The 27,129-nt window shown below is 34.7% G+C and overlaps 1 protein-coding gene across 18 annotated transcripts in view; it reads left to right on the top strand.

Moving 5' to 3' along the window:
- Positions 1 to 27,129, top strand: part of RFX3 (regulatory factor X3) — a 315,107-nt gene that overhangs the window by 20,233 nt on the left and 267,745 nt on the right. For 14 of the 18 annotated variants that reach the window (XR_009211123.1, XM_058431608.1, XM_058431617.1 and 11 more), the window contains 2 exons: positions 14,954 to 15,021; positions 16,316 to 16,365. The exons of 1 other annotated variant lie outside the window; for it this stretch is intronic. Coding sequence is in view for 4 of the 17 variants with exons in the window: in XM_032139120.2 (XP_031995011.1) it covers positions 14,978 to 15,021; positions 16,316 to 16,365 (94 nt within the window). In the remaining 13 variants the exon portion in view is untranslated. Of the gene's footprint in view, positions 1 to 7,212; positions 7,473 to 14,953; positions 15,022 to 15,195; positions 15,930 to 16,315; positions 16,366 to 27,129 lie in introns of those variants that run through there. 3 more of the 18 variants (XM_058431607.1, XM_058431618.1, XM_058431620.1) reach the window with 3 other exon arrangements.

A 27,129-nucleotide genomic window follows, 5' to 3' on the forward strand; every position in this document is an offset into this window, starting at 1 on the left:
CTTCAGATCCAGGGTTACACCGAGGCAACCAGTAGTATCAGAATGGAATTACTACAGTAGTGAGATCCATGTTTGCATTTGTGATATTTTAATTAGGGTTGCACTATGCAAAGGTATGATTATCCGCCTTTATGTCTACTACAGAGACTTTACCCTGAAAAACCTTCTTTTAAAAAAAAAACAAAAACAGAGTTGTCCTTCATAAATCTATCCAGCCCTCATTTTAATCAGTGTATATTCCTTATATACCATCTCTCGAGATGGTGAGTTGCTGAATTTAGTGCCATTTGTGAAGTCATATTAACCTCTTTCCAGACTTAAGGAGTGCTCCTCAATTTCTATAAGTTTTAATATACATGCTCATTTCACTTTTTAGAAATTATTTCATTCATTTCTTGAGCAAATATTGGCACATAAAGTAGGGGCCAAGAAGTGAACTGCTGTGAAAGATACAAGAATGAATAAAACTGATCTTTCTTCAAGGGCCTCTGCCCTTGAAGGAACTCACATTCAAACAATTGGGGATGAGGGAGAGAGAAGATAAATGAGTATGTATTATAATAGATGGTTGTGAATGCTATGGAAAAAACAAATGTGAGAAGCAGGGGGGTAGAGAGTGTAAATGGTATGTAAATGATGGGGGTGGAGAAGGCTGTAATTTTAAATAGGGTGATTAAGAACACCTTGCAGATAAGGTAACATTTGAACAAAGACCTGAAGGAAGGAAGTTTTGGATATGTCTTCAAATGTGGCTTTGTATATTTATAATATAATGTTGATACTTTGATAGCTGCTAGCCTTCCTTTTGTATTAAAGAGTCCTAATTTTTACATCTGTCCTCACACAGCACTTTCTGCCTTTCTCTTTGCCCCCTTTTATCATTTTTATATGCCTTTCCCTGAATATATATTTTATATATATATATATAGAGAGAGAGAGAGAGAGAGAGAGAGAGAGAGAGAGAGATGTATTGACCAAAACTAAGGAATCGAGCAGATTGAGACATTTTCAAAATTAAATTCTTGAAGTCCACCCTACCTGCTTCCAAGTTGGAGGCTCTTTGGAAACACTTAAAAAATTGAACAGCATGTACACATGAAGCGTTAAAAGTAAAAATTACAATAATAGGCAAATAGAAATTAGAGTTAGCCAGACTGCTAATTTGGTTGGTTATACCCTTAGTTTACTTAGGGCTAATTTAAATTGGACAGAATCTTTGCATATGATGGCTTCTGTGATAAAAATGCTCTTCAGTGTTTTATATGAAACAGAATGTCATTGCTTATATAGCATAGCTATCATCTAGTTGTCTTTAATAATAATTTATGAATTGTATTTATTTGTAAAACTTTGTACATGTAGAAAGACATGAAAGACATAAATGAGAGGTTGTTTAAATAAAAGTTACTAATGGAGGCAAATTGTCTTGAATTCTATTATTTTGACAAATAGATTGTCATACTGCTATTTTTAGAATGGGATTTTCTGTGTACTAGTGTCACAATAATATTTTCCATTTCAGTTTGGTGTCAGTCAGTTTGGTGTCAAATATTCAGCATTATGTGCCTGTCATCCATTATGAAATGTACAGTTTCACAGTATTCGAGGCTATTGTATTCTATTGAACTACTTAAAAAATGATACAAAATAAAATATAATGAATGTAACATGAATGTGTATATGTTTTTTAAGTTATTTAAGGAAATAGACATTTTTATGGAACCTTAAGCAAAACAAAAAACTACCTTTCTCTGTTTGAACTTATACAATTATATATACAATATTTATTTTTAATCTAGCTTTCTATCCTGAAAGGCCGGTTCAATGATTATACTTGCAAATATGCCCAGGCATTTATGTCTGAAGTGAGTCAGCTGTGCACACATTTTCTCAAGCTGTGGGCCAGAGTCTGTTGAAGACGAGTACCTGGTTATTTCTGACATTAAAAAAGTAAAAAATTAAGTAAAATTTAGTATCTGCACTTGTTTGTACCACCCTTGTGTTTATGAAAAGATATGTGAGGTATAAGAGACTTTGGTGACCAATGAGTCTTCTCTCATGTTTTTCCTCGTAACTCTTTTGATTAGGAAACACTTGAGCATGTTACAGCATAGAGCAGTTTGATGAAATGATGAAGTGAGTTTCCATGTATCCATCACTTTCCTTTAAAGTTAACAACTTATGGTTAATCTGGTTCCAGCTATAATCATTTATTCCCCACCTATCTTGTTATTCCCATTGCTTTTTACCTTTGGAAGGAGAACCGACATAGATGACTCAGGGCTAATATTCACATTGCCAGTCGATTGCTCTGCCTTGTATGTTGTGTTATCTACCCTGTGGATGGAAGGGTGAGGAAAAAAAAATCGTGAAAATAATGAAAGTTTCGAAACAAGTGTTAAATTTAATATTTTGAATTGTGAACTGTCATATTTCTGATGTTAGATTTAGAGTTGGAATTGAATACTGTATAATTTTTCAAATTTAGTATAGACTGCACAAAGACTGAAAGTTCTGTGAGAGTATCATTTACCTCTTTATTAAGATGGCTTTTATGTTTTTGAAAGATTTTCTGTGTATTTTTCTTTCACTAAAAATTGTGAAATATATAAGTGAGTTTTTGGCATTCATAATATGGTGTGGCTGAAATTATCCTTTGCACTTATAGAATGTACTTCAAGGTAGCTTTTCAGTATCCTCAATCACTAATTTCAAAAATCAGCTCATTTCAGTATCTCAAGTTTTTAGATGTATAAAGGTGAATGGTGGTAGTTATAAAGTGAAAGTTATTTTTTTTTTTTTTTTTTTTTTGGGACAGAGTCTCGCTGTCGCCCAGGCTGGAGTGCCCAGGCTGGAGTGCCGTGGCTCAATCTCGGCTCACTGCAAGCTCCGCCTCCTGGGTTCACGCCATTCTCTTGCCTCAGCCTCCCAAGTAGCTGGGACTACAGGCGCCCGCCACTATGCCCGGCTAATTTTTTGTATTTTTTTTTTTTTTTTTTTTTTTTAGTAGAGACGGGGTTTCACTGTGTTAGCCAGAATGGTCTCGATCTCCTGACCTCGTGATCCGCCCGCCTCGGCCTCCCAGAGTGCTGGGATTACAGGCCACCGAGCCCGGCCGAAAGCGATTTTTAATAGAAGTTAGAAAACGTGTTTAACTGAGGTTACTCTTATAGTCAGTTCTAATCAGTATCACATTCCTGTAATAAATTTTAGTTTTAAAAGTTTCTTTGGGCAGGGCACAGTGGCTCACATCTGTAATCCCAGCACTTTGGGAGGCTGAGGTGGGTGCATAACTTGAGGGCAGGAGTTCGAGAACAGCCTGGCTAACGTGGTGAAGCCCTGTCTCTACTAAAAATACAAAAATTAGCTGGGTGTGTTGATACATGCCTGTAATCCCAGCTACTCTGAAGGCTGAGGCACGAGAATCGCTTGAACTCGGGAAATAGAGGTTGCAGTGAGCTGACATTGCACCACTGCACTCCAGCCTGGGTGACAGAGTGAGACTCTATCTCAAAAAAAAAAAGACAAGGAAAAAAAATATGTATCTTTTTGTATATCAACATCCTTATTGACCTTGGCTAAACAAATTGTTGAAATAATTTGAAGAAACAAAATAAGGAAATATTCTGTCAGGAGAAAGGAGAAATAATAATTTTATGGCCCTTGGAATAATTTTATTTTTCTTTTTATACTTGGTAATACATGTGTACAAAAAAGTATTCTAACCTGTAAGTCAAGTTCTTGGTTACCAACTCTAATTATATATCAAAGAATTTATAATTCTTGATAAAAATTATGAAATTAAGAAAAATCTGTTCTTTTTGTCAACATTTACTGAGGAGCTTTGATTTTTAAAAATTTTTTTTAGGAAGGTGGGTAAATGGAGATGAAGCAAATGTAATAGGGTGTTACTAGTCCAAGAAAACTGGAATTTGCCAAAAAGAGGCTAATTGCATGGTGGAATATGTTATTTTCTGTAGCTACATAGTATATAGTTTCTTTTATGGATGCCACACTTAATTATATTGAAGCTTTCTAACCTTGAGGAGACAAGGATCCAATGAATACCAGAAGGCACAGTCCAATGACACTGCCAATATAGATATCCATACTGTTGGTTTTGTTTTTGCCGTTTAGTTAATAGTATTGACAGGGTCCTAAGTATTCATGTAACCAATTTAGAACTTTTGATTCTTTAAGATCAGATCCTTAACAGAATTATTTAATATACTCAACTAGTAATTGACCAAGTATTAAATAACTGTTTTGGAAGTTAACACATTTGCCTAACACATGCCTTGTGACTAGTATACTCCTCAGTAGAATCTGACTTTAATAACTTTATTGACTGGTGTGTGTGTATGTGTAGTGTGTGTGTTTGAACCATTTGTTCTTATTTGGGAAATATCAATTTTAATTACTTTTAAAAGGTTTTCATACATTAGGCCATATAGAATCAAGTTAAATTTTTCTTGTCATACAGGAGAACTAGAAAGTATTCAAATTAATTCTTTGTAAAATTAAGTGGAGCCGGCCGGGCGCGGTGGCTCACGCTTGTAATCCCAGCACTTTGGGAGGCCGAGGCGGGCGGATCACGAGGTCAGGAGATCGAGACCACGGTGAAACCCCGTCTCTACTAAAAATACAAAAAAAAAAAATTAGCCGGGCGTGGTGGCGGGCACCTGTAGTCCCAGCTACTCAGAGAGGCTGAGGCAGGAGAATGGCGTGAACCCAGGAGGCCGAGATCGCGCCACTGCACTCCAGCCTGGGTGACAGAGCGAGACTCCGTCTCAAAAAAAAAAAAATTAAGTGGAGCCTATAAGTTACTAATCTTGGTTTTTACGTTGTGTCTGCCGACATCACTGAATCTTTTAAGAACTTTTTTTTCTGACTTGCATTTTTTTAAGAAGAATGAAGCAAGGAATATGTAATTATTTAATATAAACTTTCATATTTGTTTTCTCTTTTTTCCTTTTCTTTTCGTCCGGAAAATGAATCTACATTTCTTTTAACAAATCCTCTTTCAATTCTCTTTCTAACACGTTCTTGTCTCTCATTTTTTTCTACCTCTTTTCTCCCATTTGCTCTGCTATGCTGTGCTTTGCTTTGCTATGGGCTGTTTCAGTTCTAAACCACCTTAGTGAACACATTCTCTTCTTGCTTCATCCTCAGTTCTTTGGTCAGATGTTGCCTTTACACCTCTCAGCGTACTTCAGCTCTCCTTTATTGTTGATTTCTTGGCCTTTCTTTTTTGGATAGTTGTTCCACATTCCTCTGTTTGTTGCTCTGGGGTACTTTTAGAGAAATAGTTAATATCTTTTACTCTGCTTCCTATAGTGTGTAATGAGAAGAAATGAAAGCAAACATTGAAGGACAGGTAACTGGCTCTTTAAAAAGGAATAAGGTAGTGCAGTTGACAGGTTATTTAAAGGGTTCCCAGCTCAGAATAGTTAAGTTGAAGGGCTAAATGCTTCCAAGAATGTAGAGAAAATGTCTAACTTAAAAAAAGTTAACTTTCCAAAGTTGCAGGCAATATTAATACAGCAAAAATATCCGTGGAAAGTTCTGGTTAGATTTTCATAGTTAAGATGATTATTGTTATTTTTGTGTGTGTGGTCTTTGGTATTTTATGATAGAACACCTTCATCTTGGTCTCCAAATATCTTATGAAAAAGGCTTATTTAAAAATAAGTAATACAAATTAGTGCAATTTCTAAAGGAATTAGAAGCTCTCCCTTAATATGTATCCACTTTTCAAAATCCATTTCCCACAATTTGACTTAACAGTATTTCATTTATAAACTCTGCTATGCTTTTCTTCTCATTTACATTCAGATAATGCTATCTAATTTTAGTAAATTTATGTGAATAATTTATTAAGTGTTAATCTTTAAAGTTATAGAATGTGCATATGATAGGCTGGTATAGATTTTATAATTAATATAAAGTTATTACTGTCCAAAAGTGATGAAAAAAAATCTGTTTTTATAATGAAATGTGGAACTTCTTGATTTTTAAAATAATTTTTTGGGGGGAATGGTTTTTATTTTTACCAACTTCATGATTTCTGGGATTCCTAGTTTTAACTTATTTTTCTATTATTGAAGTTTGTAAAAGGTGAAGGTACTTGGTGCTGCTTTTTTCCCTAAAACTTGCTCAGTTCATTTATATCCATTATGACCTTTTAGGGGACTGTATGAAAATAAAAACTTGGGATTGGTAGGTGGTATAATTGAAATGTAGATGATAATCTGTTCATTGTTTGTTTTACCAAATTAGTTAGGGATTCTGAGGATACATTTTGAATATTTGTGTATGTTTAGCATTTTGTCTCTTTGTTAGAAATCTCTCAGTGTGACTTGTTTTTAATAGGATGTGTCTTGAATTGTAGGCCAATCACTCCTGAAAAGTATTAAGCCCTTTAAACACACTGGTTGGACCCATAGAGGGAAGCCTACAGGTTTATTAGCACTCCTTAGCCTGAAAGCACAGCATACCCTTTTAGGTTGCACAGCAACAGACTCCTAGCAACCATAATAGATTGAATTTCTAAGAGTGACCAGGCCGGATGTAATAATAAAGCAAGAGGTACAAACAGTTGTCATGGTTTTCTTTTCACGGTAAGCTAGTTTGATTTGGGAAAGCTTAGCCTTTCAAAAATGGGCAACCTTCTTATAAAACTACTACTGTTTGTGCACAGGACTTATGGTATTAAAATAGCAATAATAGTACCAAATTTAAACAGCTACTGCTTAAAAATAATATACCCAAAATAACAGCAACAAAAAAAGGATATCATGTAAAGAAGTTTTCAGGGAAGTATTTTTAAAGAGTTTATCAACAACTTAAAAGTGTACTATAGCAAAATAGTCATGCTTTTTAAAAATAAAAAAATTATATTTTTGTTTTCTCACTCTTGTCGTGATCCTCTATTTAATTTTGCAGCAGCCCCTTGTAGTTTTATGTGATTTAAATGATGTTCCTATGAAACTGATGATTATAATAAGCTTAAAATTTATCTAAGAAAACAGGTATTTGACCTGTATATGAACAACATTTTTTGAAATTAGGAACTAATAAGTAGTGGAGCACAGAATTTATTAAAGAAGAGTAAAGTGTTAAAATATATAATCCTTTACAGTGACAATAAAAGTATCGGTGATACTAAGAGTGTAATATTGTGCTGTAACTTTTCTCCTTTGTATCCTTTAGTGTGTGATTGCTAATGTAGACATGAAAAGGAGATTAATTCAGATACATTCGCAACCTGAAACAAGATGCTTCCATCAAAAGAATCAGATCCTCATATAGCTGCTGGAGTTGGAACTACAGTCTTTGACAGCAATAAGCTGTAAATATACACACATGCTAATACCCTTGATTTGTTCATCTTTTGTGGCAGCATTTGGGAAAGATTGTTAAAGTGGCAGTTATAGTAAAGACTGGCAATTACAGTAAAGAGCAGAAATTAGGTATTTGTGACCTATTATATTTCATTAAAAGACTTCCTTATTAAAATGGCACTGCTTACTCTGATTACTTGACAGCTGCCCTAAACAGATTAGAAAATACACAGCTTCAGCTAAAGGTAAAATCAGCCTCTTTAAGCAATATGGCATAGAACAAGTAAATGGTATAGTGTAAGCAATTTTTTTTGTAACACATTTGCTTGAGGTAGAGATGTTTATCAGTGATTAAGTGGTGTATTCTTTCATATTCCTATAATAGTGCCCACAGTGGCATTTCCCATTGAGATATTTTTATACACCCATCTGATATCATACTAGTTCCTACGAAGGGACCTTATTATGGGGCATCATAGTTCGAGAGATCAGCATGACTTCACCAAAGAATCTTTTTCCTGCTAAGTGATGAGTTGCAGCTCCAGTTCGATGTAAATACTGCCTTTACCAGGCAAAACTCTAATTTTTGGAAGTTTCTCCATGAGGTTATCAGTTTTTTTCTTTATCCTTTAATAATCCACTGGAGCCACCGTGAATTTAATGTTTAAATTTGGGCATCACTTTCAGAACATTAAATTGTTTGCTTATTTAGAGAAGAATTCCTTGTGGCACTTGTTACCTTCAAAATATTTCTATTTACTTTGTTATATAGTATAGTGACTTACATAGTGACTGTAGCACTTTATAGAATAGTACTGCCTATCAATTATTCTGATTGTAGTTTAGCAGTTAAGTAGCCTGACTTGGTACATATTGTAACATTTCAAGACTGTCCCTATGTTTCACATCATGAGGTATGGCATAAACATTGTAGATCAGCCTGTGAGTATCAAATCACAGCTCACTCTTGAAGACACAAACCCAGGTTCAGTATGAAGCAGATTGGTGGGAAGATTATCTCCTGCAGCTAATCTTGAATGTAGATTTTTGTCAGGACTGTCACAACATTAATAGAAGGCTTGTTGTAGTACTTGCATGGATCTGTGAAATTTCCACAAAGATGCAAACTACGCTGTGTGAGACAGTTGTATGCCAGTTCCACATACACAAGTATCTTTGACTTACTTCTTTAGCTTAATTTTTTTAATCTGATGCATCTTGCATGATGTATGTCAGCTTGCAAAATTGTTAGGGAAAAATGTGAGTTCTTTTGAATAAGAGAAACCAGCGTTCAAATCTTGGTTTTGTCATTTGATAGCTAACTATCCTTAAATAAGTTCGTTAACTGCCTTGATCCCAGATTTTTAATGTAAAAATGGGAATATTACCTACTCTATAGGGGTTTAAAATGAAAGATAAAGTGAAAGGGAAAATGAGATAAGCGTATAGAGAGAGCTTAACATGATAGTACAGAATTAGTACTCGAACTGTGGAAGCTAGTATTCTTATTTTCATCCTTCTGGCTTAGTCTTTGTGGTATAGGATATGAGGAGAGTTTTGCAGGAGAGGGTAGCAGCTGAAAATAGTAACATGGCAGTAGACAATCAGAAACAAAATTGTTTTCAAAGAGGAATGTTATGTACTATATATTAAGTCATTTTCAGTATTGGTAAGTGATTAAGAATTCTTTAAACTTTTATAAAATGACCTCTCATTCAGATTTCAATCTTGGGGCAGGATCTTTAAAGATTACAGGAGGAATAATAGAAAAAAAATGCACTAAGATGAAATACTTATTACTTTGCACAAAGAGTAAAATTTCATTAATAGAACAAGTTTTGTTATTTTAGTAAATATATACAATGAGGCTCGTATTAAACAGCCTTTCTTTAAAATTTTCTTCCGTGTAAAAATCTGTACGAGCAGAAGTGACTAAACTGCCCGGGCTTGTGTAAGCACCTTACCATGTTGATATAAGAGAACTAAAAATGAATATAGCTTCTGCTTAGAAGAAGTAAGGCAACAGTGGAGTCACATAAAAGTTTGATTACCTTTGGCACTTTTTGGCCCACCCCTTAAAACTATTTAATGTGCTTATCATTGATTTACAAAATATGGTTTACGTTTGAATATATTCTGTTGTTGCTTAAGTGACCATAAAGGCATTTAATTTAATTAGAAGGTAATATTTTTAAAAGAATAGAAGTGGTTTGAAATGTAATAATGGTTTGAAGTAGCTAGTGTGATTAAACTGGTTTGGGTAGGGGCTATCCTATTTCAATTCTTTGAGGAGGGTAAATCCAACCTAAGATTAATGAAAGGAAGAGGCACAGAACATACTTAACATTGCCTTGATATTTTAAGAGTGGGAAGAAAACCAGGCTAAAGTGATACTTTCAGAGCCAGGGGAAACAGTACTTACCCAGATATAGTTATGAGATACAGTCTTTCAGTTAAAACCACTAGCTGATTCTATTGTTCTGCACATTTTAAATCAGTGATTTTTTTTTTGAGTACAATTTATGTATGCATATTATTAAGCCATTTAATGTCATTTTAAAGAATTAAATACTGCCAAAAATAAATCCGGAAATGTTAAATTTCAGAGTTAAAATATATTCTATTGATTGCTGCCATTTTTTTACATCAATGAATATGTAATTCTGATTTATTTTGTGTGGTGCAATGTCTGACTTATGGATGGTACAGTACAGTTGACCGCTTGTAGAAATGCAGAACATAATTTTACCTTTTATGCTTAATTGCATATTATGTCTAGCTCAGTGAAGATTCATACATTAGCTTCATAAATTTTCTTGCTACATAGAATTTTTTTTTCCTAAAAATGGAGAAGTTCTTGCTTTATGGTTATCATTTTTCCTGGATATTCTGAGCACTTTGAATGGTTGAATAGGGGAAAGTATAATATATATACATATACATTAATATATATACATATGTAAATACATAAACATATGAAATAGTGTGGACTTTCTTTTCAGGGCAATTTAAAGTTAGAATTCTTCATATTGATATATAATTACTAGGTGAGAAAAACTGATTAAACTACCAAACTTGTCCAGACTCTCACTATTGGTAAGGTCTTTTAACACCAAAATCTTTTATGCAAACTGTACACTATATATAAATGCTTCTCAAAGTGTGAATAGAAGACCCCTGGAGGCCCTTTTTCAATTGCCTGTCTGTGTGAGGCTGCATTTTCTTCATAACTTCAGACAAAACAGCAGATTGAGTGCAGAACTAGATGTGAGAATCCGTCTTCTGTTAAGCAAGACATTAATGGATTTTATAAAAATGTACACCAGTTCCATACTTACCGAATTTTATTTTGGAAAATTTAGATTATTTTATAATTAAAAAATATTAACATAGGATGATTACTATTATTTTAAATTAATGAATGTTTATTATATTTCTCTGTTTTATTTTCTAATAAGATGGGTATAGATAGATACAACTATGATTTACTGAAGCCTTACTAGCTGGAGAGAGCCACTGTTGCTCATCTCTTCTTAATTCTGCATTCAGAATGTCACATTTCTAGCTTGAAAAGTAGCCATTCCAGAAGTATACACACCATGGAAATTAGTAGAAATCACAAATCTGACTTTTTTTGGTGGGGAGGGAAAGAGTGGAATGTTGGTTTTAAACATTTATCAGCACATGACTGGATATAACACATCCCAACAAAAGTTCTGTGGGATTCTCAAAAAATTTAAGATCTCAAGGGGTTCCAGGTCAACAACTCTGCTTATCACAAAGGAACTGCTGCTTGTTACTGTACTATGCAAATTTAACACCAGAGTCTATGCAAATATATGATTGAGGCAGAATTTTCAGCCAGGTGCTCTGTCTCTAGAGCCACTTTACCAGTCTTTTTTTCTATAGTGTCTTCCAACTAGATTAATTCCACAAAGTGATTTGAAGTCAGAAGATACGTGATATCTTTTGTGGCTCTCATCATACTTAGTACATAGGTTAATTACTTGTTGACTGGTTCAAGACGATCAGTATTATGGGGATATAGAAAAATGGAAAGAAAAAGGATTATGGGCTTGAGTGGTTAGGGAAACCTTCAGAGACGAGGTAAAGCAGGACATGGATCTTAAAAGGTTGTTTTGGAGGCATATTGGCTGTGAGGAAGAGGTTAAGCATATGATGGCATAGAGGCAAGTATGATTTTGATATAAAGAGTTTGAAGAGTTTGTTGGGAAATCGTGAAGCAGATGGACTGGAAAGGAAATGGCTTAGGATTTGGACCTTAACTAAGTTTATAGGATAACCAGCCAATGTGTGTGTGTGTATATGTGTGTGTGTGTGTGTGTATATATATAAATATATATATATATATATATATTTTTTTTTGAGACGAGTCTCTCTCTGTCACCCAGGCTGGAGTGCAGTGGCGCCATCTCGGCTCACTGCAAGCTCCGCCTCCTGGGTTCACACCATTCTCCTGCCTCAGCCTCCTGAGTAGCTGGGACTACAGGCGCATGCCACCCTGCCCGGATAATTTTTTGTGTTTTTAGTAGAGATGGGGTTTCACCGTGTTAGCCAGAATGGTCTCGATCTCCTGACCTCGTGATCTGCCTGCCTCAGCCTCCCAAAGTGCTGGGATTACAGGTGTGAGCCACTGTGCCTGGCCCAGTGTATATTTTTAAAAAATGGATCACATGTTAAGATGAAAGTGGCCCTTTAGGGAGATTAATCTGGCACATCTGTGTAGGATAGATAGCAGAGTGGATCTGAAGTCGGGAACCTCTCTCAATCATCTGAAAGGAAGCATATGGTACAGAACTTGGGCTTTTAATTGAGAAAGACTTTGGTTGAAATCCTTTTTCTGCTAGGCTTTTACTTTCAGTTCATGGATAAGATGTAGGTAACAACTAGCCAGTGGGGTTGTAAATATTAGTGAGGGTGTGAAAGAGCCTAATACAGGTTAGATGCCTGGCACCATGCTAGGACTCTCAGTAAGTTATTATCAATACAACATTTATGACTACTACTACTATAATAATAATATTGTTATTATTTGATGAGTTATAATGAAGATTCAGGCTGGAAAACTATCTTGTAAATAGGATGTGGGGAATCAGGCCCACCCCAACACCAATAAGAGCAAGAATACAAATGAAAGCTCATTCACTATATTTCTCCATACTTAAATGTTGCATATCAGTAAAGAAATGGTTAAATCAAACCTCCTCTGACCTCCTAACTTGACCAGAAACAGCTATATAATGAGATAAATGAGCACTTAGAATTCTCAGATTTTTTTTAGCAGTTCTGTTCTAGAGCATAGTGGCAAAGGGAGAGCTGACCCTTTGTCTACCCTGTAGGCCTACAGTTGAGTATGCCTGAATCTCCATCTGTCATGAGGAGTATAGTCAAGAACTTTGCCTGGGAATTTGGGGTACTGGGAATGTGCTGAAGTAGAGTCTGAAGGATTCAGGGATCATGGCCCTGGGCTGTGCAGACTTCTTGCCTCCCAAGGAGGTACCTGGCCAGAGGGCCAAAGCAAGCTCTCTGAAGGGTGTGGCCCAAGGGCAATGGGCCTTCTCGCTTGAGTCTCATGGTTGTGCTGGAAGGGACATCTGACGTGAGTGACAAATGAGCAGAGCTTATTTACTATTAGTTATGGGGTATGAGAAAATGCGAGTGTAAAAAGATGAAAGATCACTGAGTTTCAGGAGAATTATGGAGCCACTGAGAAAGTAGGACAGTATTTGGGAGTCGGTAGAATGGGACCTGAATGTAGAATAGCCATGTTTTGCTCACCATTATATCCTCCAGCACCTAATTACCTCCTAGCACATTGCCAAGCATCTAGTACTGACTCAATAAATTTTGAAGGGCAGAATAGATATTTTGAATAGTTGTGTCAGAGATGAAAATAAAGTCATTGTTGAATATAGAAAGAAACAAGGAAAATACGGTCTTGTGGGTGAGGCCAGTGTAGCACTTTGGATGGTAGGTAGACAGCATCGATTAGCATGGTCATCTGTCAACTGTTAGTGTGGGGGGACTGTATTATATATTTAACTTTTGTATGTGTGATACCAAACAACTAGTCTTTCTTAAATGAATAATTGAATAATACAAGAAGGAGCTTTTAAGAAATGAATTGGATTTTAAAGTTAAGAGGAGTGACCAAAATTTGTATCATCAGTAAACTGGTGTAACTGAGGAAGTTGTAATCATAAAAAACAAAGAGATCCTAAGCAATTGTGGTTTTTGCTCGCAATGAGATAGGAAACAGTGAAAGATATGTTCAAAGAATAGGTTTTATTTGTAATCTATTTGGAAAGAAGTAAAGAACACAGATGACTGTAGACCGGCCTAAATTTTTCACTTGATATTTACAAGGTATATATAGGGAAAGGTAGTAGGAGAAAAAGATTAGAAGTAATGGAGTAGGTTGAGTTATAAACATGTATAACTGCAGATATGTTTGACTCATGTTGCTCAAAATTGTTAAGAAGTATTGTGTAGTTGCTTAGTTAATAATATATGTGTACTACAAATAAGGCCTCATGTCAGAAAATATACTGAGAGTAAAGTAAGAAAACATAATAATATGGTTAAAATTGCCAAGTTCTTTTTGAGAATCCAAGTGTGTTGATTATTGTAGATTACTGCATTTTCGATGTATTTGGCTTATCACCTAAATATGCAGCAAACACCTGTGATTGTTTTAGTGATCCTTGTCTTGTCTTCTTCAAGTAATCCCAAATATGTGTATTTAGACTGTTGCCTATTCATATATACTCAGCTGTGCCTGTTTGCTTTGTTATTTTTCTATGTCTAATGGAGCAATATAAAAATTTATGGCAACTGTCACTTAATGTCACCTTTACCTTTAAAGAAAAAAGGTAAAGGCAAATCATGCCAGGTAACTACGATGCTCTTTATAGTTAACTAAATTATCAGATATACTTTGTAATAAGTTGATCTCTGATATCATGGGCCAAATTTAGGGAACATACATAAACACATACATGTAAGTATGTTTGTATATCATTGCTACTCCACATTTACTTTATTAGCCAATAAAGATCATTAGTTTAAAAATAGCTTGTGTATTCTCCTTCTTTGAACAAAAGATCTTTCTTTTAAAAATTTCTGTAAAACTAGATTATTTTTAAGGAATGAGCAAATGCATGTCAGCTGCTAAATCATTCCAACTTTTGCTTCTCTACAAGAAATTAGCAGGGTGATTTTCAGAATTGTTTGCTCTCTCATCGTCACACTTTAAAAGCACATATTCTTTTAAAGAATCCTTTTTCTGAGATTTCCCCTAATTTATGTTTCTTATTACTACAATACTATGATGATTCTTCGAATTATAGTTCTTTGAAAACTAAAAATTCTCTCATGTAAAATCAAAAACAGTATCTTTTTTGGCTAAATCAGAAACATCTAAAAATATCAGTGCATTCATGTGAAGAAATACTTCTAAAATAATTCAGTTATGTAATTAATATAATACTCATCTATAAACTTAATAATTTTAAATAGTCACATGGCTTCTACATACCAAAAAATTAATTTTTAATATGAACTAATTGTTCTTGCTTTTAATATTTTAGGCCACTTGGTCATTCTGGCATTTTATGGTAGAGAATACGTTGAGTTTGGCTCATGGAAGGAATATGAGGTAATTTGAACACATGTTCTTTATAAATAATGAACTGCGTGTACATAATACAGAGTATTTTGAGATGTCATATATGGAGTCTCATGTCTGAATTTTTTCAATAGTAATTTTCTTTTTTCATATTTTGGTGTTTTTCCTTTCTTGTTGGTTGGCAATAGTTAATATGGTGAAGAACTTTATTTTCCATCACTACTGTATATGTTTTCAAGAAAACAGTATTATGTACATAGTTATGTGTTTTCAGTTTATATTTTAAATGCTTCAGTTAACCTAGCTTTCTGTGGTGCTGTAAAAACCACAAGAGAATTCCTTCCTTTCCACCTACCAACTTCCCATCCCAACCAAACCTGCCCCAGGTAGGATTAAGGTCATGCTGCATTTTGAAGCCATAACTGCCACACAGAGTTTATAGAGGAACAATAAAGAAAGAGCACTGGAATTCCAATAATGTAAAATTTTCAGGCACTCCTCAGAGTGGTTTGAGAGCACAAATATGAGACTCATTGGTTAGTCTTTTCCTGTCCTTTGATACCCATATGCGACCCTGCGTAATGTATGGGTTTGTAATTCTAAAATGGCAGTCAAATAAGTGTATATGCTACATGTATTTTCATAGTGGTTTCATAGACTAAGCATTAAGCCTATATCAAAGTAAGTTTCAATTAAAGGTAGAAAAATAATAGTTGACTTTATGAAATTTAGCCAATGATACAATAGCATGCTTATCAGTAGATATTAAGTATTTGGTAGAGTAATTGGTTAATATACTGCTGATGTCATAATTCCCCTACTCGACTACTCAGTAATAGTTTTGTTATGTAGAAAGATGCAGCAGCTTGTTTGTGTGAACTTCTGCTTCCACTACAAACAGTACTTTAAAGAGAGGCCGTCCACTGACATTCAGAAAGGTGAAAAAAGCAGGAGTCAGGGTGGGGTGGATAGCTGGGAAGGGTGTCAGAGGGATAGGCATAGTGTCTGTGAGTACTTGTAAGCGGTCATCATCATTGGTCTTTGAGGTTATGTTTGCATCCAAATTACTTCCTTACCTTTCCAAAGAGTTGAAATGCAATTGCCAGCCCATTGAGGATGATCAAACATTGCTATTTGAATATTTCTTAATGTTTAATAAATGAAGCTTATATTATTAAAATTGGTATTATTTAAAAATAATCATGTGGTTTACTTTTTTGTAAGCATATATAATCTAGTAAATTTTTGAAAAGTGTTAATAATTTATCTTTAAATACTACACTTTAATTTCTAAGTTCTAAAAATTGTGTTCATATTGTTTCAGTCAAAGATGTGATGATGAAATAGAATCCATCAATCTTCACAGGGAACAAGGTACTCCTTATTTCAATTTGATATATGGTCTTTGTTTTAGTGGCCGTGGAGGATACTCTTTAGTTTCTTTGGGAAGATAAACACTCAATCTGCTAGTTAAGAGACAAAGCTCAAGAGAAATAAGCTGTAACCTCCATTTCAAACTTGTGATTCTGCGTAAGTCCTCTGTAAAGTACATCAAAAATTCCCCTATGCATTTTCTACAATTTTATGGATATAACGTTGAAAGAGAAATTGAGTAGTTTTGTGTCTAAGGCCTTGACAACATTATTTATAGTTAGTAATTGCATTTATGTGTAGAAGTTACAATTTCAGAGTTACAATAATCTTTATCATAGGTAGTATATTTAAAGGGACTTAGTACCAACTCTTTTAAGTAGTTTTCCTAGGAAATAATTACAGTTTTATTATATTTCTCAAACCATTTGAGTTGTCTGTGTCAAACAAACCAGTTGGACATTCTTTTCCCTTATCACTCAGTTTTCATGATTGAAGATATCTGACTATGGACATTGATATTATACCTAATAATTGTGAATCTTTTTATGGATTTGGAGAAAAGCGTTTCCATAGTATACTTTTATTAAAAGTGCTTACAAACTTATTTATCAAAAATAGTTTAGAGGAAATTAATCAATAGATGTGTTGGTGAAGTCCTTCTCTTGGTAAAGTAATAGGAAATGAGCTTATCTTAAATTATCTGACAGAAGCAGCAGAGAACAATTCTATATGTGTTTCTCTTTCCCTCTTTTTCTCTTTTAATTTTATTTTTGGACCTCTTTTCATTTTGATAACATTAAACTCCTTTGTAGTATGTGAAGTAAGGAAGTATCTTGGGAACGGGAGTGGTAGGAAAAGAAGCCCGTTTATTTTAAAATATTGCCTAGCGTATAGAACAGTAATTATAATATGCCTCATATTTTCATAGGTCATGCTACACAAAGGTCATGCTTTACAAAGTTCTTTGGTGTGTAGCATCTTATTTAGCTTTTCCCAACAGTAAGTTATATGGGGAAGGAATTGTTTCCAAATTTAGGATGAGGAAACTGAGATAGAAAGGTCAAGAAACAATTTTCCAGATCTTTTGACTCTTACTCTAGTATTTGTATCTACTCTATTAATAATTTTTAAATCCTATTTTTAATAATTTGAATTTTCAGGGGACACCTTTGGAGGGATAATTGGAAGCAGAGCAGGTCCATTTTTGTCTCTTTTTAAATTAGGACTCTGAGTAGTACTTCATTGGGAGACAGGGTTTCAAAGCTGCTCTCTATATTGCTTTCCTAGGTAGAAGGACTGTAAATTAGAGTAGTAAACTATACCTCTATTTTTGTTATTGCAGTTGCTAGAAGTGATGATCAAAGTTATATGCTGCTTTTTCTAATGGCATCATGGATATAGAAATAAGAATTAGACTCTTGGCAGTTTCCTTTTATTGCTTTCCAACTAATATTTACTGACTTAATACTGTACACAGGATATACAACTTACTAACCTTTTACCAGGGCCAATAACAATTGGTCTTTAAAGAGTAGTATAGTTTTAAAAATATAAATGTGAAACATTGTAAAAATCAAAATAGAAACTATCTGTATGAAACATAGCATGTCTTGGGCATAAAGTAACATTAGTAAATATCCTCATTCTTTGTACAACTTAAAATATTCCTTGAATTTCATAACCCCAAGCCTGGTATTTAATTAAGTACATTGATTGTTAAAAGTAATATCCATAAACTATTGTCTGTTTATAGAACTTTGAAAATTCTAGGCCGGGCATGGTGGCTTGTGCCTGTAATCTCAGCACTTTGGGATGTCAAGGTAGAAGGATCCCTTGAGCCCAGGAATTGGAGACCAGCCTGGGCAACACAGGGAGAGCCTGTCTCTATTAAAAAAAGAAAGAAAATTCTAGGTTATGATAGCATTTATGAGTAATGGTAATAGTTTCTAGAAATGGCTCCTTCTTCATATTGTAGAATTCTAGAGTCTTTGATAATAATGAGTTCCAAAATATGTTGCCACTTTACCCAAATGTGCATTTAAATCTTACTGTAACAGCCTATGAAATTACTTATGTGCACATAGAAAATAAATCGTATCAGGGGCCCATCAAAAACATGATAACATTTAATAAGGGTTAGAAGTTAATCACACAAATTTGAAGTAATTGTTTAGACTCAAATCATAGCATTCTACAAATTGAATATGTATTAGCAATTTTGTACTTTTAGATATGAGCATGAATCTGGAGTTTAATATTCAAAAGCTGGTGATTATTATTTTTCTTTAACTTGGTCTTTGAGCTTTTAGTTTAGAGTACTAAACTAAACACTCTGAACTAATAAAGTTTCATTATTTTGTCCATAGTTTATTCTGGACATAAAACAGTTGGAGAGACACTGAAAAGGGCAGAAAAAATGGGTATTGACAGCAGTGAGAAAAGACTGGAACCATGGAAACTATTTTGTATAGGAAAGGAGGGGAAAGAACTTAAAATTAGTTTTCAAATTTATTTGTATTTCTCTTTACTCTTTGTTCCATACTCCCAGCTAAAATCGATAAAAGCAGCATAATATGTTAAAGAGAGCCATAACTTGTTGCCTTGAAAGCTTTTAGAAAGGGTGATTTTTATTTGTCATAAAGAAGACAGTCCCTAAAAGTTCACTGGGCTCTGGAGTAGGGTATAGAGGGGTATTTGGTAGGTCATACCCCACAAAAATCTTTTAAGACCAGAATAGTTAGTAATTCATCTAAATAATATCTGTATTATTTTTTTTTTTTTTTTTTTTTTTGGTTTGAGACGGAGTTTCGCCTTTGTTGCTCAGGCTGGAGTGCAGTGGGATGATCTCGGCTCACTTCAACCTCCGCCTCCTGGGTTCAAGCGATTCCCCTGCCTCAGCCTCCCGAGTAGCTGGGATTACAGGCATGTGCCACCATGCCTGACTAATTTTGTATTTGTAGTAGAGACGGGGTTTCTCCACGTTGGTCAGGCTGGTCTCGAACTCCCGACTTCAGGTGATCCGCCCACCTCGGCCTCCCAAAGTGTTGGGATTACAGGTGTGAGCCACTGCTCTCAGCCAATATCTATTATTATTAAAGTCTTTACCAGGTTTAAAGTTCTTTGATTATAATTCTGATGCTAATTGCTTGGAAATGTATTGCTATATATTTATGAATATTCTCTTATAACTAAAGATGATGCATGTAATTTTTGCACATTTTAAATTGTTTTTCAGAGATAAACTAAGATAAAAATTACAAGTTCATTTCAAATTTGGGATTATAGTAAGAACTAAAATTCTTTTGTTCTGAGAGAGATTACAAATTCCTATTATGTACGCTTTAAAAATAATTGATAACAAATACAGAGGGAAGCAAAAAATTAGTCAACAATGTGAGAATGAAGCAGTATCCTTTGGCAAAGTGGTCTAGTGTAAGCAGCTCATGGTTTTTTGAGTCAATCAAACCTGAGTTTGACTGTTGGTTCACTCACTAATTCAATATTCTTATGTAATATGAAGACATTAATTGTTACCTTGAAGACTTGTTAAAATTAAGTAAAGGACTTACGCAAAGTGCGTAATCCAGTGCCTGGCACAGAATAGTGCTTCAGAAGTAATAGTTTCATTCATTTCTTATATAAATGTAAAAGTTTCTTCAGTAGATTGTGTTAGGAAAAACCAATAGAGCAGGGACGTGATATAGGGGCAGATTTAACTCCAGTGATTTCCAAGGGGAGATGGTATTCAGTATGTTTTTTATTTTTATTTTTTGCATTTACTATTAGTTTAATTAATTTTGTTTTGAGACAGGCTCTTGCTCTGTTTCCCAGACTGGAGTGCGGTGATACCATCATAGTTCACTGAAGCCTTGAACTCCCTGGCTCCAGCAGTCTTCCCGCTCCAGCCTCCTGCCTTAGCCTCCCAAGTAGCTAGGACTAGAGGTGTGTCACCATGCCCAGCTTTTTTTTTTTTTTTTTTTTTTTTTTTTTTTTGTAGAGGTGGTGGGGGGGGTCTCCCTATGTTGCTCAGGCTGGTCTTGAACTCCTGCCCTCAAGTGAGCCTTCCTCTTTGGCCTCCCAAAGGGTTAGGATTAAAGGTTGAGCCACTCACCCAGCCTTTGTTTACTATTTTACTGCCCAGATTTTACTATATTCTGTGGTAGGCAACAAAAACTTAATTGCTTTATTACCTTAGGGAGAAACCAGTTTTGGTCCTACCTTGATTAAAAGTCTTCAAAAACTTGATCTGCTTTTAGTAAGAAAGCTACATAGAGTTGTAAGTAGAAAACCACATGTGAAGTAGAAAATACTAAATGTTTTCAGGTACTAACTTCTGGAGAAACTCCCATCTATCAAAAGGAAGTAAATGTGTACTTAAGAGTTCAATGTGGCAGATACATTATTGTCTTGCAATTTATGGTTAATCAACTCTCATTTTGTTTTATTTTAGTTAGTGTAGTTATCTTAGGTCCCTCTGACCACTACTCATCCCTACCCACCTCCTTCTCTGTAAGTCTACTGACTCCTTTAGCTACCTTGTATTGTCTTGTATTTCATACACTAGCTAGCTAACATTTCATAACAATAACTAGTATTTATTAAGTGCTAGTTGTGTGCCAGGCACTGGGGTAAGCACCTTATATGAACTCATTTAATTTTTACGTGCTGTCTCCGAGGGAAGTAGGTGATCCATGATCTTTTATATTCATTTCTGAAATTCAAAGGGCTTGAAAATGGTTTCCTATGTTTATAGCAAACTAATTTGGCTGAAAAACCTGAACTAAGTGAGATGAAGCTATGTAAGGGTCTTTATATATCCTGCATCTGGAACATTATTTTTTGCTCCAGAAACATTAGTGTGTGTGATGATGAGTTGCTGCCCTACCTGGGATGTTATATATATTTGGTATTACTTCCCCAAATTAAAAACATTTTGAGTTGTGTAATATATCTGTCCCATAGATTTAGAGTAGGGGGTGGTGAACCTGTTCCATTACTCCATTTTGTAGATGAGAAGGCTTATACTAGAAGGACATGAGGTAAATTGCCAAGTTTATAAATAGTATGTTAAGTTATCAAGTAATTTACTCAGGTAATGCATGTATAAAATCAGACTCAAACCCGGCAGTTTACTCCAGAAACCGTACTCTTAAACTACAGTGTTGCCACGACGAGATTGGCACTGGTATGTGTGTCTTCAACTGACACAGTTGCTGATCTTTACTAATAGAGGAAAGCATACACCTGGATATCTATAATCTGGATTTGAGTGTGAATTATTGTGCTTTTGTAAGTATCTTAGGTATTAATGTGTCTGATTATAGAGTTCCCCTAAGTATAACAGACCCCGGCCACTATGGCCTGTCTTAGGTAGAGGTAGAATCTGGTTTCTCTGTTGTCACTTCTTTTCCCACCTTTGTATTATCTGTGTCTCGTTCAGTGCCGTAAATTGTATATTTTGGTTTTATTCAACAAATATTTATTTAATACCTGTTATGCAGTAGTCTGGAAATATAACATTGAGCAAGAAAATGGTACCTGTCTCAACAGGGACACTATTGTTATAGATTGGACATATCTTGGTGGGGTACCCCATGTTGCGGCATATTTGGCATCTCTGGGCCAAAATGGCATTAGAATCACTCCCCTCCCTGCATCATTGTGACAACTAAAATGACCCTAAACATTTCCCAAAGTCTCCTGTTTGGGGGTCGGCTAGTGGTGTGTCTGGGTGTGATACTCAGGCTCAGCCCTGAGAGTAGTAGCTGCCCGCTTGCCTGCCCATCCACTATCAAAGTGGAATAATTGATTTTAAGTATTTATTTTTGCTAAATCCTGGCATAATACAAAATAAACAGCTGAGAGATCTATGAAGCAAATAGCTTAAACTGCTTATACTCTTGGTACAATGGCTAAACTCAAAAGCAAGATTGGTTGTGGATAGTCTACGCATAGACTAATTGAGAATTCCCATTATACTTTGTAAATAATAAGCATAAGTTAATAAGCTCCCAAGTGGACATACCAAGTGATGCAGGATTTTTTTTTCAGTTATAGAATCAAGGTCTCTAGGCCCTTACATATGCAAGTTATTCGAAGACATATAATATGGCACACTTAGCATAAGTGTATCTTGTAACACTTACACATATCTGTTTCATTTTTATTTTTAAGTGACATTTTAAAATAAATTCCCAATTCTAATACATGTGAATAGAAACAACTATGAGGGTTTTATGATTTTGAATCCATCATTTGAAAAAGGAATAAAATGTAAATCTTCATTCAGTATCCATATCAGCTGCTTTTTGGGCAATATTTTACATTAAACGTAATTAACATTCAAAGTTCACAGAACCTGTTCATGCTTATGACAGTTGACATTATTTTAAGTGAAAACAATTTTATTAAATTGCAATTATAAAAGTTTGTATATGCTTAATGAGAAGCATTCAGAAAATATAGAAACGTACAAAGACAGTAAAAATATATATATTCTTAAGCTCACAGATGACTACATATCTGCTTGAGCATTATTGTCATGTCTTCTCGGGATTTCTCTGTGAGTGCATATGTGCTCACTCTGGCACTCTTGGGTGTGCTTCTGCTTGTGTGTGTATGCGCTCTTTTCTCCTACAAATCAAAGTTTATTATGAAAATTAGGTCATACCATTTGTTTTTTTACTTTCACACTCATATTTTGAACATCTTTTAATGGTAATGAATAAAATTTTGTACTTTATTAGCATTGTATGTATGTATCATGTATTTAAACAATTCTCTATGTAGACATTTGGGTGGTATCCTATACAGTATTTTGGCATGTATGTGCATCTTTGTGTAGCTGTCCAATTATTTTCTTTATATGAATTCCTAGGAATGGAATTGCTGAGTAAATGTTGGGTACATTTAGAATATTTTTATCAATTATCAGATTGTTCTCTAGAAAGGTTGTACCGTTTCATATGCCCAGCAATAATGCTTTAATGTTTTGTTTCTTTGTTTACTCTGACACTGGATATAATCAAGTCTTTTTATTTTATTTTTTTTATTTTGGCAATCGAATAGTTGAAAAAATCTATTTGGATTTGCATTTCTTCAATAACTAATGACAAAAATACAAAGAATTCATTAGCTGTTCATATTTCTTTTGTTGAGTTTCCATTTATATCTTCCGTCTGTTTTTCTGTTGGGCAGTTTCTTCTTAAATTTCAAGATCTCTTCATATTATAGGATATGGAAATTTGTTATCCATAATTCATCTACTTTTTAAATTAGAAATATGATTCTTTTTGTTTTAGTGATTTTTATATGTAATTTTTTTTTGCTTTTTATTCCAGTTGATGTCCCCACATTATAACATGATCATTATAATTCAAAATAATTCGTTAGATAGGTTAAATATTAGATTTTTTTTAAAAAAAGGTACTTTTCAGATGGGAAACTATTTTCTTGATGTGAAAGGTTAAATTGTTCATGTTAGTTAGATGTGTTTGCTATCATTACAGTTTTAGTAGCTGTATATAAAAATAAGAATTGTGAGAGAGAAATCCTTTGATATAGTTGAATGATGTTGCATTAAAGCCAGATAGCCTTGGCTTTATTTGTTCTTTGATTTATCCAACAAATATTTATCAAGTGCCTATTAGGCATTAAATACTAAGAACGGATTTTTCATTTACTAGCTGTGTAACTATGGGCAGGTTACTTAAAGTAGCCAAGTGTCAGTTTCTTTATTTGTAAATGAGGGATCTACCTTATTGAGTTATTGTAAGGGTTAGTTATAGATTATCCAAAGTAACCAACAGCACCTGACATATAATTGGACAACAATAAATTGTAGTTAGTGTTATTATTCTTCATAGTAACAAAACATAATGTAATTTTAGCTTGCTATTATATATAATATTGCTGTGGTAGTAATTTAGCATATTGGGTAATTGATGATGATTATAATTTTATTAATAGGGAGGAGAATGGAGCCTAGCTAGGTTGATTATACTTACCATCCTGTCAGGTAAATAATATTTCCTTATATTTGTATAGCAGTTTACAGTTTTCAAAGCTCTTGTCTTATTTATTCTACAGCGTTCTTCTAAGACAGGCAGGGCATGTGTAATTTTTGCTGTTTTACGATACAGCAGCTGAAGCTTAGAGAGATTAATTGACTTGTCTAAGGTCATATGGCTTTTAAGTGATTAACAGGTTCCACTTATAATTAAGATTCCCGGTGAACCTAGATTGACTCTCATTGTGGGAAAGAACAGGGAACAGAATCTGACTATAATTGCCCAGTCTTCAAGTTTTAGCCATTTTATAGTTTCTTGTGGTTGTGTCCATTCCAGTCATCTGAACATTGGCCTGAATGTTTTAGTTGTCTATTACATCGATGGCATTCATGCTCTTGTGAAGTCACTTTCCTTTCAGTTTGGGTTGGGCCTGTAGCTTGTTTTAACACAGAGAATGCAAAGGAATTAAAGCTTTTCCAGGTCTGGGTGCAAAAAGGCCCGACAACTTACGCTTTTGTGTTTTTGAGAGACAGGATCATCATGTAAGAAATCTGACTGTTCTCCTAGAGAGACCCAGTGGAAAAGAGGCCACATGGAGAGGGAGAATTTCTGAGATGACATGGAGAGAGATGCTCAGCCATGCTAGTATCCTAGCTGATCTCATTTCTCATCTGTTGGCTGAAAGCAGTAGTATGAATGACCACCGGCAAGATGAGTGTAAGAACTGCCTAGCTGAGCCCTGCTCAGATTGCAGAATTATGACCAAATAAAATGGTGGTTGTTTTGTGCCAGTAAGTTTTGGGGTGGTTTGTTACACAACAGTAGAAGAGCGAAAGAAACATGCGACAATATTCTTGAAAATAAAAGCCTTGCTAAAAGATGTTTACTTTTCTTGGCCTACCTTGGCAGTTTTGGTCTTTCCTTGGCTTGCCAGTACCAGCTAACAAAAGAGAAATAGTAATGAACAACTCTTTTCTCCTCCAGAAGCCCATGATTTTGGCCTATACTTGGGTGAATCTGAGGTAAACTCAATCTCTGTTCTGAGTCTCTTCAGAGAAATCTCAAGAGATAGGGTTGCCTCCTAAGTCAAGTGTCTGATTCTTCTTTTCTGTCGATTTCCCACTTCCAGTTTTCTGTAGTTTTAAAAAAATTTCTTACTATCAGAGTATAGTTGGTTTTGGCCTCAGTCAGCCAAGTAAGACAAGATGAACTAGGCTTTCCTCCTCACTTCTACTTATTTCTGTTGTCCCCAAAAGATTTGAGAGGCCGTTTAGGACTGAGAGTGGCTCTGAGACCAGTTAGTCACCTTTGTTTTTGATGATTCACATATTAGTTAACAGGAAAGATGTGATAAATTGTTTATGCAGTTTATTTTTTCGTGTCTCACAGATCTGTTTCACTTTCATTTAAGTACTGAAATACAGATTTTTTTATAAGCTTCTATTAGAGATAAGAATCAGTGATCTAAAAATTTTAAGTATATTTAAAAAAAATCAAACTGAGGGTTTTTTTTTTTGGATTAAGATCTTTTTGTCCTGAAAATTATAAATTCAGAGTATTACAGAACTTGATCAACTTCCAGGATGGTGGAGTGAGGGCCTCAGTGAATTTGTGCTCCCTATACAACAATAAAAATATGGGTAAAATAATGAAAATCAGCCATTTTAGAATTCTGGCAATTAAGCAGGAGTATGAATTGAAAATCATCTGTCCAAGAGAAAACTAGTGAATCTTGGGAAGACCAATGGGGTCTGTGATATTTTAACTTGGGGTTATTCTTGTCCCTCTCTCCAGCTTAGTGGTGTAGCCAAAAGCTGGCAGTATTGCAGACAATGGAGAGAGCTGACCACTTCTGGAGCTCCATTAAAGGCACCATCCCCAGAGCATAGTTAATATTTTGTCCCAACTTGCAGCTCCCTGGGAAAACTCTTTTCTGAGGGAGTGGTTGGATATTTGATTTGACTCTGAACTCAGCTCAGTTGGGGGAAGAAAAAGCTTACCCCCAGGGCATTACTGAAACAATGGCAAACTGTTGGCAAAATGTCAACTGCCTAAGGCTGTGATTTCAGTTGAGGCAAAGGAAGAAGCTGGGCAGGAATTTAAAAGGAAAGTCTGGAGAACTAGCCAACTATAGGGAACTTTGGAAAGCTCTGGCATATTCCTGGGTATTTAAAAGGCTGTACAATGTGCAAGTCTGTACACATGCCCAGAAATGACCTGGGAAAGGAGAATGTCACCTCTGACTGATCTTGAGGCACTGTGTAAGCAGGAAGTGAAAATCAGTGCTATTTGTAAGCTTCCTGAAGTTTGAAGGTATGAGTTCTCATGAAGATTTCTTTGGCAAAGGGTAGAAGACATATAGGCAAAGCATTTAAGGAAATCTTTTAAATGATCATTGGTTGACTACTACATTTTACTGGTCCAGGTATGACTTCTAGGAAGCCAGACTTACAAATAAAAACAAGATCGTAAAAAAAAAAAAAAAAAAAAAAAAAGTTTCAGCAGAGAACTCGGTGGCCACACAGTACAGGGAATACAGGATCTGTAAAATTAGTTCATGAAAGTACTAAATAAGCAGCATCAAGAAAAACAACACACTGATGATTTAAAAATTTAGGGGAATAATGTGGAGCAATCTGATATGAGATTTGTTAAAATATATTACCTAAAATGTTCAGTTTTAACAAAAATTGAGAAATGCAAAGAAATAGGAAATATAACACACAGAGATGAATCATAAAAAACTAACAAAAAA

The sequence above is a fragment of the Hylobates moloch genome, unplaced genomic scaffold (genome assembly GCF_009828535.3).
Source record: "Hylobates moloch isolate HMO894 unplaced genomic scaffold, HMol_V3 SCAFFOLD_19, whole genome shotgun sequence".
NCBI classification, from domain to species: domain Eukaryota; kingdom Metazoa; phylum Chordata; class Mammalia; order Primates; family Hylobatidae; genus Hylobates; species Hylobates moloch.